Below are 15,138 nucleotides of genomic sequence, written 5' to 3'. Positions count from 1 at the left end.
AAAGAGGAGCTAGTGGCAGACTTTAAGAAAGAGTGTGCAATGATAAGACATGGTGTCGACACTGACATTGAAAAGTGCTTTGACGAAGGTAAAGCAATCATCATCGAAGGTCCACACATCGATCCATCTCTATTCAAAGAGTTAATAGCGGAAAGAACAATGTCTGTTCCAAATTTAAATAATATTAATAATAATAATAATAGTAGTGATAATAATAGTAATAGTAGTAGTAATAATATAGAAGATAATAATAATACACAAAATAATATACAAAATAATAATAATAATAATAACAACAACAATAGTCATATAACTGTAGATAATAGTAATAATAATAGTAATAATGAAGCATCAACAACTGTACAGAATAATAGTAATAATAGTAATAATACAACATCATCACCAACAACTACAAGTTTGGCAGCAAAGCTGAAACCAAAAACCAAGGGTATTATTATACCTTTTGTGTTGTCATTGAAGGAGAGTGATCATAGTCTACTTGTTGAGAACTGGTTATCGTGTAGCCCTGTCGATGCCGACTATGCACGAAAGGCATTCGGTAATGATCCTAGAACACAGAGTATTAAAATCGTAGAGAATCTCCAGACCATTCAGTCGTATCTCTGTCAAGGTGTGCCACCATTCCAACTGGTAGAGGTCAACGCTCACAATCTTCTAGAGACACTCGACGTCCTACACACTGCCGTACTAAAGAGAATCAATGATGCATACTCTGGACATGTCAAAGGTTTTGAATATGAATCTTAAGAATTGCTACCTCAAAAATAAAAGTTCAAAAATGTTTGATAATAAATCACTTACTAATAACAACAACAACAACAACAACAATAACAATTCGATTAATTACCAAATGTTGCAACATTTATTATCATTTAAAAAGCAAATATATATTTATAAAATATTTAAAATATAACAAACTTTCCAAACTCTTTAATATGTTAATTAGCTTTACTAACAATTGATAATTCAAATAATAATTTATGTTTGTTGTTTTTAAGGAATAGTTACAGATGAAAAGATCGAGAATATACCTAACCTTTTATGGTTATTATATGTTTGGCAATCTAAACAGACACTTGCATGAGACTGTGGTGTTTTGTTGTTTATTATATTGTGTGAATATGTACATCGTAAAATAAAAGTGGTCCTAACAGGTGTTCAATTTTTGATGACATTTTTACAACGCATGATAGAATTAAACCGAGTGGTGATTGTGATAAGGTGGTTAATCAAACCCAAAAAGTGAGTTGTTTGTTCTAGTGACATACATATATATATACAAAGAACATTGACGTCTATTATCTAGGTATTAGTTAAATTTGCAAAATTGAAGAAATTTTGAGATAAAAAGTCAGGTTGTTTTGACCACAAACAAAAAAAAAAACCTCTTGATTTATTATTATTAATTAATTATAATTAATAGTATTATATTCACATAGTTACCGTTCTTTTAATATTGAATAAAAAATATTAAAAGTAAATATTAAAAGAAAAAGGGTTTAATGAGATAACTATTAGTAGTAGTGAGTGGAGTGTGTTGATTGATGATGATGTAGGAATGAACAAAATGTATGGACATTGGAATTAAATTATTATTGGTCGATTTAATTGTATGTGGTCGAGAATAAACAAAAAAAGACATGGTGGACCGTATTGCTATTATTATTAGAGTCACTCTAATAATAGTAACTTCGATTATATATTAAACTAATATGCTAATTATAAACACCACAATTTTACTTGAGGACAAAGTGGAGTGTAAAATTAGAGTATTTTTTTTTGTCTTTTCAATAAGACACACCCGAAGGAACAATAAATTTTACTGCAAATGGTAATTTTTAACAATGAAGTGCTCAGTTACCCACCATTTTTTTCAATAAATTCTAAAAAACCCCGCTAATCATTGGGTGAAGTTAAAAAAAACATTTGGAAAAAATTGAGTGACAAATCTAAAAAAACCTGATTTACCACTAGTTTCATCACTCATACAATCAGGGACCCACAAGTTGTAAAACACCACAGTCTTTGTTTATCTACAACACACTAAAAATTCAATTCAATCAAAAACTAAACCAAATACCTCGGTCATTTGTGTTATTTTGGTGTTTTTTTTTTCACTTTGGGTTGATGACGATTTTGAGGGTGTTTCTTTTATCAATAAAATAAATCATTGATCTTTTAGAGTCAAAGAGTCACCCCCCCCTCTTCTTGTTGTTTTAGTGATTTGTGGTTGCTCCATTCTTGGATTTAAAAATTGAGCACCCAAGGAGATGTATGTTTATTTTATTTTTGAACCACCACCATCGTGTTGAAAAAGTCCAATATGACAATATTTGTATATTGAAGTCGGTGTGGTGGGTGGGTATTGAGCTTATGAACATGAATAGTTTTATATAGAAATAGGGATGTTTTAAGATCAACCACACTTTTAATTATTTAGTATTTTCCTTTTCAAGCTTGTTTCATTATAAATATAAATGCTTTTGGTCACTCTTATTTATCAAACTATCCAATAAAATATATATATTTATATAATAATATTTATTTATACTATTTTTATTATTCTTGTATATCTCTATTTAAAAATTGTTCAACATTTATATAGTAGTTGATCATCTATTTAATATCCAAAAACTCATTAAAAATATCTTTATCTATATATCTCATTGCTCGAGTCTTTGGTTTCTATTCATATATCTCTATATACTTTTGTAAATAATTTATAATTATTTTTTTTTCTAATTTAACGCTTCTATATAAAATTTTATTTATTTATCAACAAACACCATCAATATAGTATACTATTACATTTTTATAACAATACTTAAAGTAAACCACACCATTATTGTAAAAACACCCCAAACAACATCAAATTTCCAAACCTTTTTTTGATTTTTTTTTTCAAACCTTCCAAACCAACATCAAATTTAATAAAAATGGCAATTTGTGATAAAAGATACTCTATCGGATTTTTAGTTAATGACGAAGACCCTATTCCTACACAAAGACATCAAGCTATCCCTAGAAACAAGCCAGCTTCACCAAAGAGATCTACCAAGTCAAAGGACTCCAATAGATTATGGTCTGAGAAAGACATTGAGTACCTTCTGAATAAGATCACTCCTGACATCCTGGAATTTTTGGCTCCCAATGAGAAGGAAACTCTATGGCACAATGTTGCAGACCGTCTAGATCGTACTGTCATCGCCATCCAGAAGAAATACTACAAACTCATACAGAGTGGAATCCTACTTCCAAAGAGCAGCAGAGAGAGTCTCACACATCTCAACAGAAAATTGAAAATAAAGTCAAACAACTACAGAAAGTTGGGAAACAAGCACCAAGCTTCAGTATTCACTGAATATCCATCAGTGTTACTTTCAAATCAAGCCTCTACCTTTAACAATTGTACAAATACTACCAATGCTACTCAAATGAAGCAAATTTCCCAACCAATTTATATCTCTCAAAGTCAGAAGCATTTGAATCAACAATACCAAGACAATTTCTACAATGAATTGACAGCTGACATTGATAACCAAGAGTTACCACATCCACAATCTTCAAGATCATCATCACCTTTTTTTGAACATCTAACTACTTTTCAATAAATTCTAACTCGTTTTTTTTTTTTTTTTAATTATGTAATAAATTGTATAATTTTGAATAAATATATATAAAAATATCAAGAAATAAATAAAAGAATAAATAAAAAAAAAGAATAAGATGATGAATCATTATTGTTTTAATTAAATTCCAACGATGTTCTTTAAGAAAATAGATGATAAGATTTTACCCATCTTCTTCTTGGTATCTGCTTGTTGGATGAAAGGGTGATTCAGCAGTTCCAGTGCTGTTGGACGTTCGGATGGAGTGAATCTCAGACATTTTGAAATGAAATCTTGGAAGTTGTCAGACCAACGGTTTGGATCTTCGAAGGGCTCTTTGATACCCTCTGTTCCCACCATAAACATTGTCTTTATTGGGTCCTTTCTTAGCTTGTGATTACGATTGGCCAGCTCCAAAAGACAAACGGCAAGACTCCATATGTCAGCGGTGTAGCTGTGTGGACGTTGCAATATCATTTCTGGAGGCATCCAAAGTGGTGATCCACACATTCTTGTGCGCTCAGAATGTTTGATCAGCGGTGTACATAAACCGAAATCGATGATCTTAATATCACCTCCGGTTGTCATCATGATGTTCTGTGACTTGAGATCACGGTGAACAAACTGGTTGGTATGTAGATAGTGGATTCCCAAGAGGATCTCTTGTGCCACGTAGGCAATGTTGGATTCTTGGAATGGATATTGATAGGATGCCTCTGAGAGTGTTCCTCCCTCCATAAACTCCATCGATATATATGCTTTGTCGCCGAGTACATACGACTCATGGTAGGTTATAATGTTTGGATGTTTACAGAAATCGAGTACACGAATCTCCTTGAAATTGAACTTCTTGTCTTTGGAGGTGGCATGATCCAGCTTTTTCAGTGCAACTTTGCCCTTGGCACTATTGCTACGAGCAGCGTAAACACTACCAAAACCACCTTTACCAACACGCTCTTTGATACTGTAGTTCTTCTTAAAGTCGGAACTGGATCGCTTCACCAGTTGGTCATGTGATTTCTTGGAGTAGGCGGTGTAGGTGACCGATGCAATACGTTTATCGAGAGGAATGGTCTTGTCTTTCTTTTCCTTCTCTTTTGCAGTTTGTTCTTTGTCCGACGATGACAATGAACTTGCACTGCTCGTAGATGTAGTTGATGTTTGAAGTTGTGAAGATAACTGTGGTGCCGACTGTTGTTGTGGCGAACCAGCCGACATCAGTGGTGGTGACGAAGATGAAGGAATATTGCTACCACTATCTTTTTTGGTGACGGTTTTCAATGACTTTTTGGTGCTCTTTCTCGTTAGAATCTCACGCTGCTGATGCTCCGACGGGAAGAACTTAACTTTAGTCTGGAAGTAGAGAAGTGACAAGGTAACCTCCCAGTGTGCTACTATATCTTCGTGTTTAACATTCCATTTCTTAATAATATCTTTATATTGGTCTGGCAAACTGAGATAGTCTACCGCTACAATATCGGGTTGCGTCTTCTTGTCACGTTCAAACTTGGGTAACTCTGCCTCCTCTGATACCTCTGGTGAATGTTGTTGTTGATTGTTATCGTTATCGTTGTTATCGTTTGGTTTGGTTGATTTGGATGGTGTATTAGAAGTTGAACCACCAGTGTTGGTCTTGGCATTACCAGCAGTATTACCACTACCACCACTGCCACCACTAGAAAATATCTTTTTGAGTAGTGATGTTTTCTTTTTGGTTGGGGTTACTGGTGGTGTTGGTTGTTGTGGTTGTTGTTCTTTCTGTTGTGAAGTGATTCTTCTCTTTGTCATATTTCGATAGTAGTAACTTGTGATATCACCAATCAAAGTACAGGAATCAACTTTTTGATAGTGAGAGTGTTTCTGTGAAGTTCCATACATATCATTGTATCCAATCAAATCGTTTGCCTGTGGTAATGAAAATAATTCATACTTTATCAAATAGATTGAAGCTAATATTAAACCAAAACAACATCTTTAAAAAGAATATTATTAACAAGTTGTAATTTAGATATTAAAAAATAATGTTGTTGTTGTAATAATTACTCATGAATTAGGCACGGTGTATCTCTACCTCTACCGAGAATTAATTGAGAAAGGTCATCAAATTGTTTTGTAATCGATAAAATATCTGTTTCTGATTCAAACTCTATAATTTGATATTGGAAATGCTTTTGAAATGGTTATGTATAATTAGTATATGACTTTTTAGAAATAGAAAATAATATATTTATATTTATATATACTCTTTGTGTTTTTGATTGTGGTTCAATTGAACTATCAAATCCGATACAACGAATTTGTTGAGTATCTTTAAGTTGAAGGTTTGTGAGTGTGAGGATTGCGTTGAGATCACCGACATAGAGGTAGGAGTGTATTTCACGACAATTGGCTTGTAGTAACTCATCCAGTGTCATTGGATTGCCGCTGGATAGATCGGGTGTTGTTGGTATAACTGTTGTTGGTGGTGGTGTTGCAAGTGACGATAGTAAATCACCGATACTGTTATTACTGCCAGTTTCGTTTATGGTGATTGTGCTCTTGGTGTCTTGACCGGCACCATCCTGTTGGCCAACACTTGTGCCTCCTCCTGTGCATTTGCCATTGGAGCAACAACTCACACTGTTTCCAGTGAGAATCGGTGTTGTATTGTTGGTGTTACTTGTGGTGAGGATATCACTGTCAGAGAATGATCCACTCTCCATTGTCAGTGCAGGTGATGTAATTGGTGTCGTCAATCCAGAATCTAGCTCATTGGTTTCAACAACTCCACATGTTGAAGATGACGACGACAACGATGATGTTGTTGTTTCTCCATGCATGATTCAATGTTATTACACTTTATATAATATTGTTTGTACAAAATATATATATATATTATAATTGTTATGATTTTGACTATTATACAAAGAAATCTATTAATAATATAAAAAAACTAAAATAAAAAAACAAGTTAGAAAAAGTTGAGTTGTAATAGTACTAAAAGTAATAATAATAATAATAAATAAAAGTTAGTTTTTTTTTTTTGGTATTATTAACTAGTTAATTGCTAAATAAATAACTCATTGTTATTGTTTTTTTAATTAATTAAAAAAAATAAAACAATTGTTATGATAGGAGTTTGTATGGTATGGAGAGAGAAAGATGTTTAAAAGGATAGAAACTAATTTAGAACACCCATTTTCTACTTTTAAGAAGATCAACATCAAAAATAAAAATCATATTGTTTCATTGAAAGATTTTGATTGAGTGTTTTTTTTTTTTTTTTTTGAAAGTTTCTTACAAAATGTTGAGATTTTCTTATTTATAAAGGTGATTGTTGCCGAGATGTTGGAATGACTTTTGGTTTATCATCATCAAATCTAATTTCAATTGAAAATTAAATTGGTTTACTGTTAAATATATGTGATTACTATCTTTTTGTGTAAACAGAATTTGTATCCGTTAAGCTTCCTAAATTTAAATTGGATTGGATTTGCAAAAAGAAAATCACCATCATTTTTTTATTTTTGGGAGTTTTAATAACTGTTTACTATTGTTCTTGAGGAGTGAATGTGAAATAAGAGAATTATAAACTAATAAACATTTTGTAATGGAAAATGAATGGTCCATGCAGGAAAGGAAGTGGTGTTTTTTTTTTTGTGTTTGTTTGTCGTCCATACAAACTTTTTGAGACGAATAATTGTTGTTTTTTTTTTTTTTTTTTTGGAAAATTATTAAATATAGATATAATTAAGATACACATACAAACTAAACTATTGCTAAATCTAAAATCTTAATCTTAACTTTGTTACTTTTTCTATTCTATTCTATTTTATTAATTAACTTCTATGTATTTAATAGTTTTTCAAACAAAATATCAAAAAACATAAACCACCAACAGAAATCATCGAGATCTCTAATTAAAGCAAAAGCAAAAAAGAATCTTTTTTTAAATTTTTTGATTTTTTTTATTTTGCAAAGATTTTTTTTTTCTTTTTGATACATTCATTTTTGATCAAAAATAAGTTTGTGTTGCATAGCACCAATTCCTTTAAAATTTTCTCTACTTTGAAAAGTAAAATTTTTGTTGCAAATATTAATGTTTATGAACCAGAAAAAACTTATAACCAAAGATATTATTTCAAAAGTTTGAAAGAGTAAAGTGAAAGGAAGTATCTTGGACTGTCGAATTCGGTTTTTAAGATCTTTTTATTAGTTTGTGCCAATTTATTTTTCTTGTTGGTCAAAAAAGACTTAAAATAATGATTAATAATAATAAGAATATTAATATTTAAATAATTTATTTAGTTTTTAGAAATGAACTCATATGTTGAAAGTCTATTGACTAATTTCAAAAGCAAGCCAATTGAAAGAGATTTCTTCTAATTGATTTTCATCCCATGTTCTGATGAGCATTGTGAAACCATCTTCGGTGATATCATGTGGAATAAAGCTATATTTGAAACTTTGACCAGTCTTACTCATATTGATGTTATGGAGAGAACTAGACACAAAAGGAGGTCTGATAAAACCAGTTTGGAATTTAACTTGAATTTCGTATCTCTTATCGCCATTGGAACCATCGTAGAGTTTGGGGAAATTTCCATCACGAGTCGAAAACAATCCATACTCAAAATTGGTAATGGTTTGTCTTGGAATAGGTTTGTAGTTTATCTCCCATCTAAGAGCTCTCGAGCCGTTAAATGTAGATGGATAGAGAGTTACAGATTGGGCTCTGAGTGGTGGAGCAAGGGTGAGGGTTTGTGGAGTGTTTCTATCATTTAGACCAGTTAGAATGGCAGTACCATTGTTATAATCCTTCCAATTAACACCATCAAGAGTATACTTTAAGGTGAAAGAGGTTACCCATTGATCGGCATCTGGACGACCTTGGAGTTGGATTGAACCAATTTCAGCTATTCCTGTAGAGATAGAAGCAGTAACAGAAGGATTGGTATCACTCGCAGCTGGATGCCAACACTTGTTTGCATTAATAGTTGCACCATTGATAGTAAAGTTGGAGGTAATGGCCGAAGAATGGCTAACGTTGAGTTGACCTGTGGAAACACCTGGATTGTAAGACATATTTGTTTATAAAGAATATAAATGATAATAATAGTTCAAAATTTTCTTTTTAAATAGCTTTCCAAGGAAAAGGTTTAGGATTCAGTTGAAATAAACATAAATTAATTAATTAAATAATGTAAATTGAGATTGTAGAGATTTTTAACTATTGGATTTTTGTAAAGTTTAATTAATTAATTTCAACATTTTGGTCTTTAATTCATAAATTGATTGAATTCCTAACTGATTAGTTAGAGAGGTTAGACAAAAATCTTTATCTAATTATTTAAGATTTGTGTTATTTCATTTTATAGGTTGGGTTTTTTTTCGCATAGCTTTTTTTGTAATCTCGCATTATTTTTGTAAAATGCACAAAAGCTGTTCAAAATTCTTTTCATTTTTTTGGGGAGGAATAAAATGAAATTACACATTTTTTAAACTGAATATCGATTTACAAATAAAAAGAAATAAAAATAAAGGTGCGTGTTGCGTAGTATTGGGTGTGATGGGCGTTGATTGAACTGAACCATTTATTTCTATTAACTTTTTGGTGATAATAAAATCAATTTATAATTTATTTAAATGTAGTTTGCCTTTAATTTTATAGGAATCTGGTTTGTCGGAGTGAAGTTTAAGCGAAACAGATTTTCCATTTTTACAAAATGTAAAAAGGAATAAATGATTTATTCTCTTGGAAACAGGTTTCAACACTTAAATTCCTCAAAATAAATTTCACCCTGAGGAAATCAAAAATTTAATCTGTAAAGACAGTTCAATAAAAATTAAAGAGTGAATGAATATCGATTGAGAATGGTATATACAAATTTTTACCTTTTATTCTATACATATATAAATTTCAAAGGCAAGATGGAAAGGGGGTGTGAAAAACCCAACTAGCATGAAGAGTTTGGTTTTCAATTTAATTTAAATTATGATCTGTTATTGTTATTGTTTTTTTGTTGCATATTTGTTGTTGTTTGTTTAAATCTTACTGTGTTTTTGGTTATTTAGAGGTGATTGCTCTCCATTCCATTGAATCATAAAATCATAGTATTGAGATTGGTTCTTTGTTAGTCGAGTCTGTTCGATTTGCGCTATCTCTTTGTACAGTTCTTTTTCTCTGGGTGTCAGATTGCTGAGTGTTGGAAACTCTGGTTTGAAATTGCAAATCATATCGCCCACCTTTTGACCGTCGGGATCCTTGAAGCCGTGTCGATGTACAACCAACCCGTATTTCGATTGCGATTCGTAAGGCGGTACGTTGATCTGAATATTCTTTCCATAGATAGTTGGCACGTCGATCTTACAACCAAACATTGCCTGTGTCGTCGACAGTGGCACTGAAATAACAACGTTGTTTCCTTCTCTCTGAAAGAAAGGGTGTTGTTCCACAGAGAACTTTATTTGTACATCGTGTTCATCAAAAGTCAATGATTTCGCTCTCTTTATTTTAAATGTTGTTGTTTGTCTAGACATAGAAGAAGAAGAAGAAGAAGATTCATCTATAAGTTTAGTAAATGTAAATTGATCGGGTTGTTTTTAAATAACTTACGTTGAACCATTTGAAATTCCAGCGGGTATCAATATAGAATCTTCGTATTGTTGTGATATTAGACCATCGCCATGACAATAGTTGCATGTATTTTTCAAGATTACACCTTGACCGTTGCATACATCACATGCAAATGCCAGTAGGAAGTTGGTGACTCTTCCATTGCCGTTGCATCGCTGACATGTTGTAAATTCGCGTTGTTTCGTGGATGATCCTGTGCCTAGACAATGTCCACATTCAATCTTGATGGGAAAGTGAATCTGTCGTTCAGTGCCATACACTGTCTCTTTGAACGAGAGAAACAACGATAGTTTATGATAGATTCTTGTTGGAAGTCCATTCATTGAGTGATTACCATTGCTGCTGCTGCTGCTGCTGCTACCACCGCCCGGACTTCCAGTGAGATTCTCAATGTCGTCTTCATCGTCAACATGTATGTTATGTCGGCTGTTGTTGAGATTGTTGTTATGAAAATTCTGATGATTGTGATGATGTTGACTGTTGTGATGACTGTTGTGATGCGCAGAGAACGGTGAGCGCGAAGACGGTCCGCCATTAAAGAAACTATCAAAGAATGGCGAAGCGAAAGGATCGACCTGTTGAGGTGGTGGTGGAGGTCCGCCTGCGCCATGGAAAGAGGAGAACGGTGTGTGATGATGATGATGATGCGCAGAGAATGGTTTACTAAAGAATTGATTGAACATACTGAATACTTCATCGGGATTCATTGGGTGTCTGTGGAATCTCATTTCATCGAAACCACCCATACCACCAACACCACCTCCTACACCAACATTAAAACTACCGCCACGAATAGCAGCGTCATACTCTCGCCGCTTGTCGGTATCCGACAGAACAGCATATGCTTCCGATACCAATTTGAATGTTTCCTCTGAATCTTTCTCTTTTGTACCACCTCTATTTCTATCGGGGTGATATTTTAATGCCTATTTTATGAATCATCATCATAATAACAATAATAATAACAATAAGTAGTTGTTTATCTTTAAAAAAAGGTGTGATTAGATGATTGATTGACTGATTGATACTTTACCATTCTTTTATATGCTTTCTTTATAGATTCAGAATCAGCATTTATCTCTATTTCTAATATCTTATAATAATCTGGTAGTTTAGACATTTTATTGAATCAAATAAATAATTATTATTATTATTTTTTCTAAAATAAATATATTTATTAAAACAACTTTATCTCTACACTCTAATTTAATAAATAAATTATTTTTTTGTTTTTTTTTATTTTTTTTATTTTTTTTATTTTTTTTTTGTGAACACCATTATTATCTTTTTTTTTTTTTTTTTTAATTCATTACTTTATGTTTTTGAATCATTCTTTTAAACTATTTGAAGAACAATTATTATTCAATTATATACAATTATGACTAAATATTTTTGAAAGATAATTTTTTTTATTTTTGAATTTTTTTGGTTGTTTGAATTTTAAATTTAAATTTTTTCTAGGAATGGCGCCTTTTTCAAAAATAAAAACTGGTCGTTTTTTCAACAGATGTCATATTATAGACACATATTGTTTGAATTAATAGATACATTTTTTCTTTCGATATAATAATATAATAATAATAAATGACAATTCTAAGTAATACAACAGGACTTTCAATTGGTTCACATATCAAGGTGCGTGTAGAATGTGATTCAAAGGTCTCTGACAAATGTCGTAATCAATACGAGATGCCACATAAGGATACTGTTCTTTTCCGTGCCAATCACTCGGGAAAGATCATTTGTATCCACTGTTCTAGAGCATCTGTCGGCACCAAGCAAGCGGTGGTCAATCCAAATTGCAGCTTTGATGAGAGTCTATTGAGCACCCTTGATTCCGAAGCGAAGGCCTATCTTCTCGGTTGGTTTGCAAGTGTCGGTGTGATTGGAGACGACGGTCAATCGATCACCATTGAAACCAACAGAACAGAGGAAGCTTGTATCCAGCAGTTGAGAGATATCGTTTGTCCAGAGATTCCAGTCATTCATAAATCGAGCAACGACGAACTACTCAGTGTCACTTTCACCTCGAAGCAGATGACTTCCGATGTTTGTGCTCACTTGCAATTGAAAGACGTTGCTTCAAAGTCGTCGAGCATGGTGCTCCCACAATTCAGCACAAAGACAGTGGCGCTCGCTTTCGTTCGTGGATTCTTTGATGGCGAAGGATCGCTCGTTCAGCGTGAATCTTGCTCGCCCATCGTTTCGTTGTCATGCAAATCCAGTCAGATGCTCAAGTCGATGGCGGAACTTGTCGACGTTCCACACACCGTCGGAGAGGACTTGTCAACCATGCAATGGAGTGGAGTGAACGCACTCGATTTCCTTGGAAAGATCTACGATGGCAGTAAGTATCATCACCAATCGAAATACAATAAATATATGGATTTGTGTGTTTGGTGTCCAGCGGCCAACAACAACACATTGGGTGTTCGTGACGATCCAATGTTCACAGTCAGCAGAACCTCACCGGATGCTGTCATCCCTTCAAAGTCGAGAGCAAGTGACAGTGGTTACGATCTGACCGTAATCAAAACGGTGAGAGCATTCAACTCGGTGACCACCCTCTACGATACCTGTATCAAAGTACGTCCACCCCCAGGTTTCTATATGGACGTCGTGCCAAGATCCTCGCTGAGCAAGAGTGGATACATGTTAGCCAACAGTGTTGGTATCATCGATAGAGCCTACGTCGGATCAATCATGATCGCACTCACCAAGGTTGATCCAAACGCACCAGATATCCAACTTCCATTCTGTGGATTCCAAATGATTCCAAGACCAATCATTCACTTCCAAGTTGTCGAAGTCACCGCTGATATGCTCGAAGATACCGGTAGAGGTGCAGGTGGTTTTGGTTCCACCGAGGAAAGAGCCAAGAATAACGGAGTATTCACTCCACCAAATGCTACCAATTAACCACTCTTCAGTAGAGTGGATTGAAATCAAATCAAATCCAAATCAAATCAAATCAAATCAAATCAAATCAAATCAATCAAATCAAATCAATTTTGATTATTAAATTTTAATTAATCTAATAACAATAAATTATTTAAATATATATACATATACAACTTTATTATTATAATAATTTCCAATAATACTTTGTAGTAATTATAAAAACTATAGTTTATCAACGAATTTCTTGAAAGATTTAAGTCCGCTACCGATTGCTTTTGTGGTTTGTTCGCCGATCGATGGATTCTTCTTAACCCAACCGTTGGCAATGCTGTAACCGGTGGGTGGTGCTTTTCCTGCATACGGTCCAGCTTCTTTGACTTTCTTGCCTGATTTCGATTTCTTAGTGTGACTCTTTGATTTTGCCTTTTCCATACCTTTCTTGCTGACCGATGGCAGCGATTGTCTATAGTTGATATACTCTTGTGCGTAGGTTGGTGGAATCATCTCTAGACCGAAATTGATTGCAGTCAGTGCTATTTGAATTTCACCATGTGGAACAAAGCTTAGCTTCTCCCATGTGCAAACCTCTATGCCCTTCGGTAGAAGCGATGGATCGAATGCAACATATCCTATCAAGTCATCCGAACCAACAGCATCCTTATCATACACTTCAATAACTATTGCATCATACATTGAATTGGAGATATCTATTTGGAATGATTCTATAGTTTTTTCAGATAAATTAGTAAATGTATGAGATATCAGATTTATAACATGTAAATTCCATTGAAAACTGAAAGAATAATTGTTTTTCACTGTCGCTGGATGGAATTAGTCACATACCATTCCAAGTAGGATTTAGATTCTTTTGAATAACTTTGGTAGAGTAGGACTTTGATAATGTTGGTACTTTGATACGGCAATAGGGATCGCTCTTACCATTTACATCCGCTGCCATTAGATTCCTAGCCGAAATGATGCGGACATTCAGATGTGACAGTGGTGCGGTAACAAACTTGCTTCCGACTGGAGCCATCAGTTTTGTACCTGGTTTTGCTGTTCCTGGTTGTGGCTGTGCTGGATAGCCTGGCTGTGGTGGATAACCAGGTTGTGGAGGATAGCCGGGTTGCTGGGATGGTGGATAACCTTGTTGTTGTGGAGGTGGGTAACCCGGTTGTTGAGGATAACCTTGCTGTGGTGGATAACCTTGTTGTTGTTGTGGAGGTGGATAACCATGTTGTGGTGGTGGATAGCCTTGTTGTGGTGGATAGCCTTGTTGTGGAGGTGGATAACCGTGTTGTGGTGGTGGATAACCTTGTTGTGGTGGATAACCAGGTTGTGGAGGATAACCTTGTGGAGGATAACCTTGTTGATGTTGAGGTGGTGGATAACCTTGTTGTGGAGGATAACCTTGTTGTTGTTGTGGAGGATAACCTTGTTGCTGTGGAGGTGGGTAGTTTCCAGGTGGCTGATTTGGAGGTGATGTTGCTGTTGCTGTTGGCTTTGGTGGTATTGGAGGAGGAGGATTACTCATTTTTTTGTTAATAATATTTAATTTATGTGTAGAAATACAAAAGATAATAAAAAAAAAAATACAAAAGAACAAGTTCTAAATAATATATTCTTTCTTTGCAAAAAATAGTGTGTCAAAAATAATAAATAAAAATAGTTTATATTCTAGTTAGCTAAATGTGTCAAGAGTGTGAACAGTGGGGGTTTGTCTGAGAAAAAAATTAAAAAATAATAATATTAAATTCAAATAATGAATAAAAATTCTGTGAACTTGTTTTACCCCATTTTGTTTTTGCAGTCGATAACAATTAATATTATGATTGTCTTCAAAAAACAAAATGAATTTGAGGTCTGAAAGTTCATTTTGTAATATTTATAATAATATGATCTGTCTTTTTAAAAAATGTAAATCCAAATATCAATCCAGGTTGATATAATAGGTTCTGCAAATTAGTTTTATTTTTCTTTTAAAAAAACAAG

At 33.6% G+C, this 15,138-nt stretch overlaps 7 protein-coding genes across 7 annotated transcripts; 3 read left to right on the top strand and 4 right to left on the bottom strand.

The window, feature by feature from the left end:
- Window positions 1–39: 39 nt before the first annotated feature.
- PPL_10062 (uncharacterized protein) lies at window positions 40–768 on the top strand (the record flags this gene model as incomplete). The annotated part of the gene is made up of 1 exon (XM_020580846.1): window positions 40–768. One exon carries the CDS (start codon window positions 40–42, stop codon window positions 766–768), a length of 729 nt encoding a protein of 242 aa, XP_020428431.1.
- Window positions 769–2,957: 2,189 nt separating this feature from the next.
- Window positions 2,958–3,632, top strand: PPL_10061 (uncharacterized protein; the record flags this gene model as incomplete). The annotated part of the gene is made up of 1 exon (XM_020580845.1): window positions 2,958–3,632. The coding sequence occupies one exon, from the start codon at window positions 2,958–2,960 to the stop codon at window positions 3,630–3,632; it is 675 nt and encodes a 224-aa protein (XP_020428430.1).
- Window positions 3,633–3,770: 138 nt separating this feature from the next.
- On the bottom strand, window positions 3,771–6,448 carry mkcA (STE family serine/threonine-protein kinase; the record flags this gene model as incomplete). Its single annotated transcript, XM_020580844.1, has 3 exons — window positions 3,771–5,601; window positions 5,673–5,797; window positions 5,873–6,448. 3 exons carry the CDS (start codon window positions 6,446–6,448, stop codon window positions 3,771–3,773), a joined length of 2,532 nt encoding a protein of 843 aa, XP_020428429.1.
- A 1,498-nt stretch (window positions 6,449–7,946) lies between these two features.
- PPL_10059 (uncharacterized protein) lies at window positions 7,947–8,693 on the bottom strand (the record flags this gene model as incomplete). Its single annotated transcript, XM_020580843.1, has 1 exon — window positions 7,947–8,693. One exon carries the CDS (start codon window positions 8,691–8,693, stop codon window positions 7,947–7,949), a length of 747 nt encoding a protein of 248 aa, XP_020428428.1.
- Window positions 8,694–9,444: 751 nt separating this feature from the next.
- PPL_10058 (uncharacterized protein) lies at window positions 9,445–11,365 on the bottom strand (the record flags this gene model as incomplete). Its single annotated transcript, XM_020580842.1, has 4 exons — window positions 9,445–9,511; window positions 9,781–10,113; window positions 10,225–11,171; window positions 11,279–11,365. 4 exons carry the CDS (start codon window positions 11,363–11,365, stop codon window positions 9,445–9,447), a joined length of 1,434 nt encoding a protein of 477 aa, XP_020428427.1.
- Window positions 11,366–11,829: 464 nt separating this feature from the next.
- Window positions 11,830–13,164, top strand: dut (dUTP diphosphatase; the record flags this gene model as incomplete). The annotated part of the gene is made up of 1 exon (XM_020580841.1): window positions 11,830–13,164. One exon carries the CDS (start codon window positions 11,830–11,832, stop codon window positions 13,162–13,164), a length of 1,335 nt encoding a protein of 444 aa, XP_020428426.1.
- Window positions 13,165–13,368: 204 nt separating this feature from the next.
- PPL_10056 (C2 domain-containing protein) lies at window positions 13,369–14,680 on the bottom strand (the record flags this gene model as incomplete). Its single annotated transcript, XM_020580840.1, has 2 exons — window positions 13,369–13,853; window positions 13,990–14,680. 2 exons carry the CDS (start codon window positions 14,678–14,680, stop codon window positions 13,369–13,371), a joined length of 1,176 nt encoding a protein of 391 aa, XP_020428425.1.
- Window positions 14,681–15,138: the final 458 nt, after the last annotated feature.

Source organism: Heterostelium album (assembly GCF_000004825.1).
Source record: "Heterostelium album PN500 unplaced genomic scaffold PPL_scaffold12, whole genome shotgun sequence".
NCBI classification, from domain to species: domain Eukaryota; phylum Evosea; class Eumycetozoa; order Acytosteliales; family Acytosteliaceae; genus Heterostelium; species Heterostelium album.
This window is presented reverse-complemented; position numbering and strand designations above follow the sequence as displayed.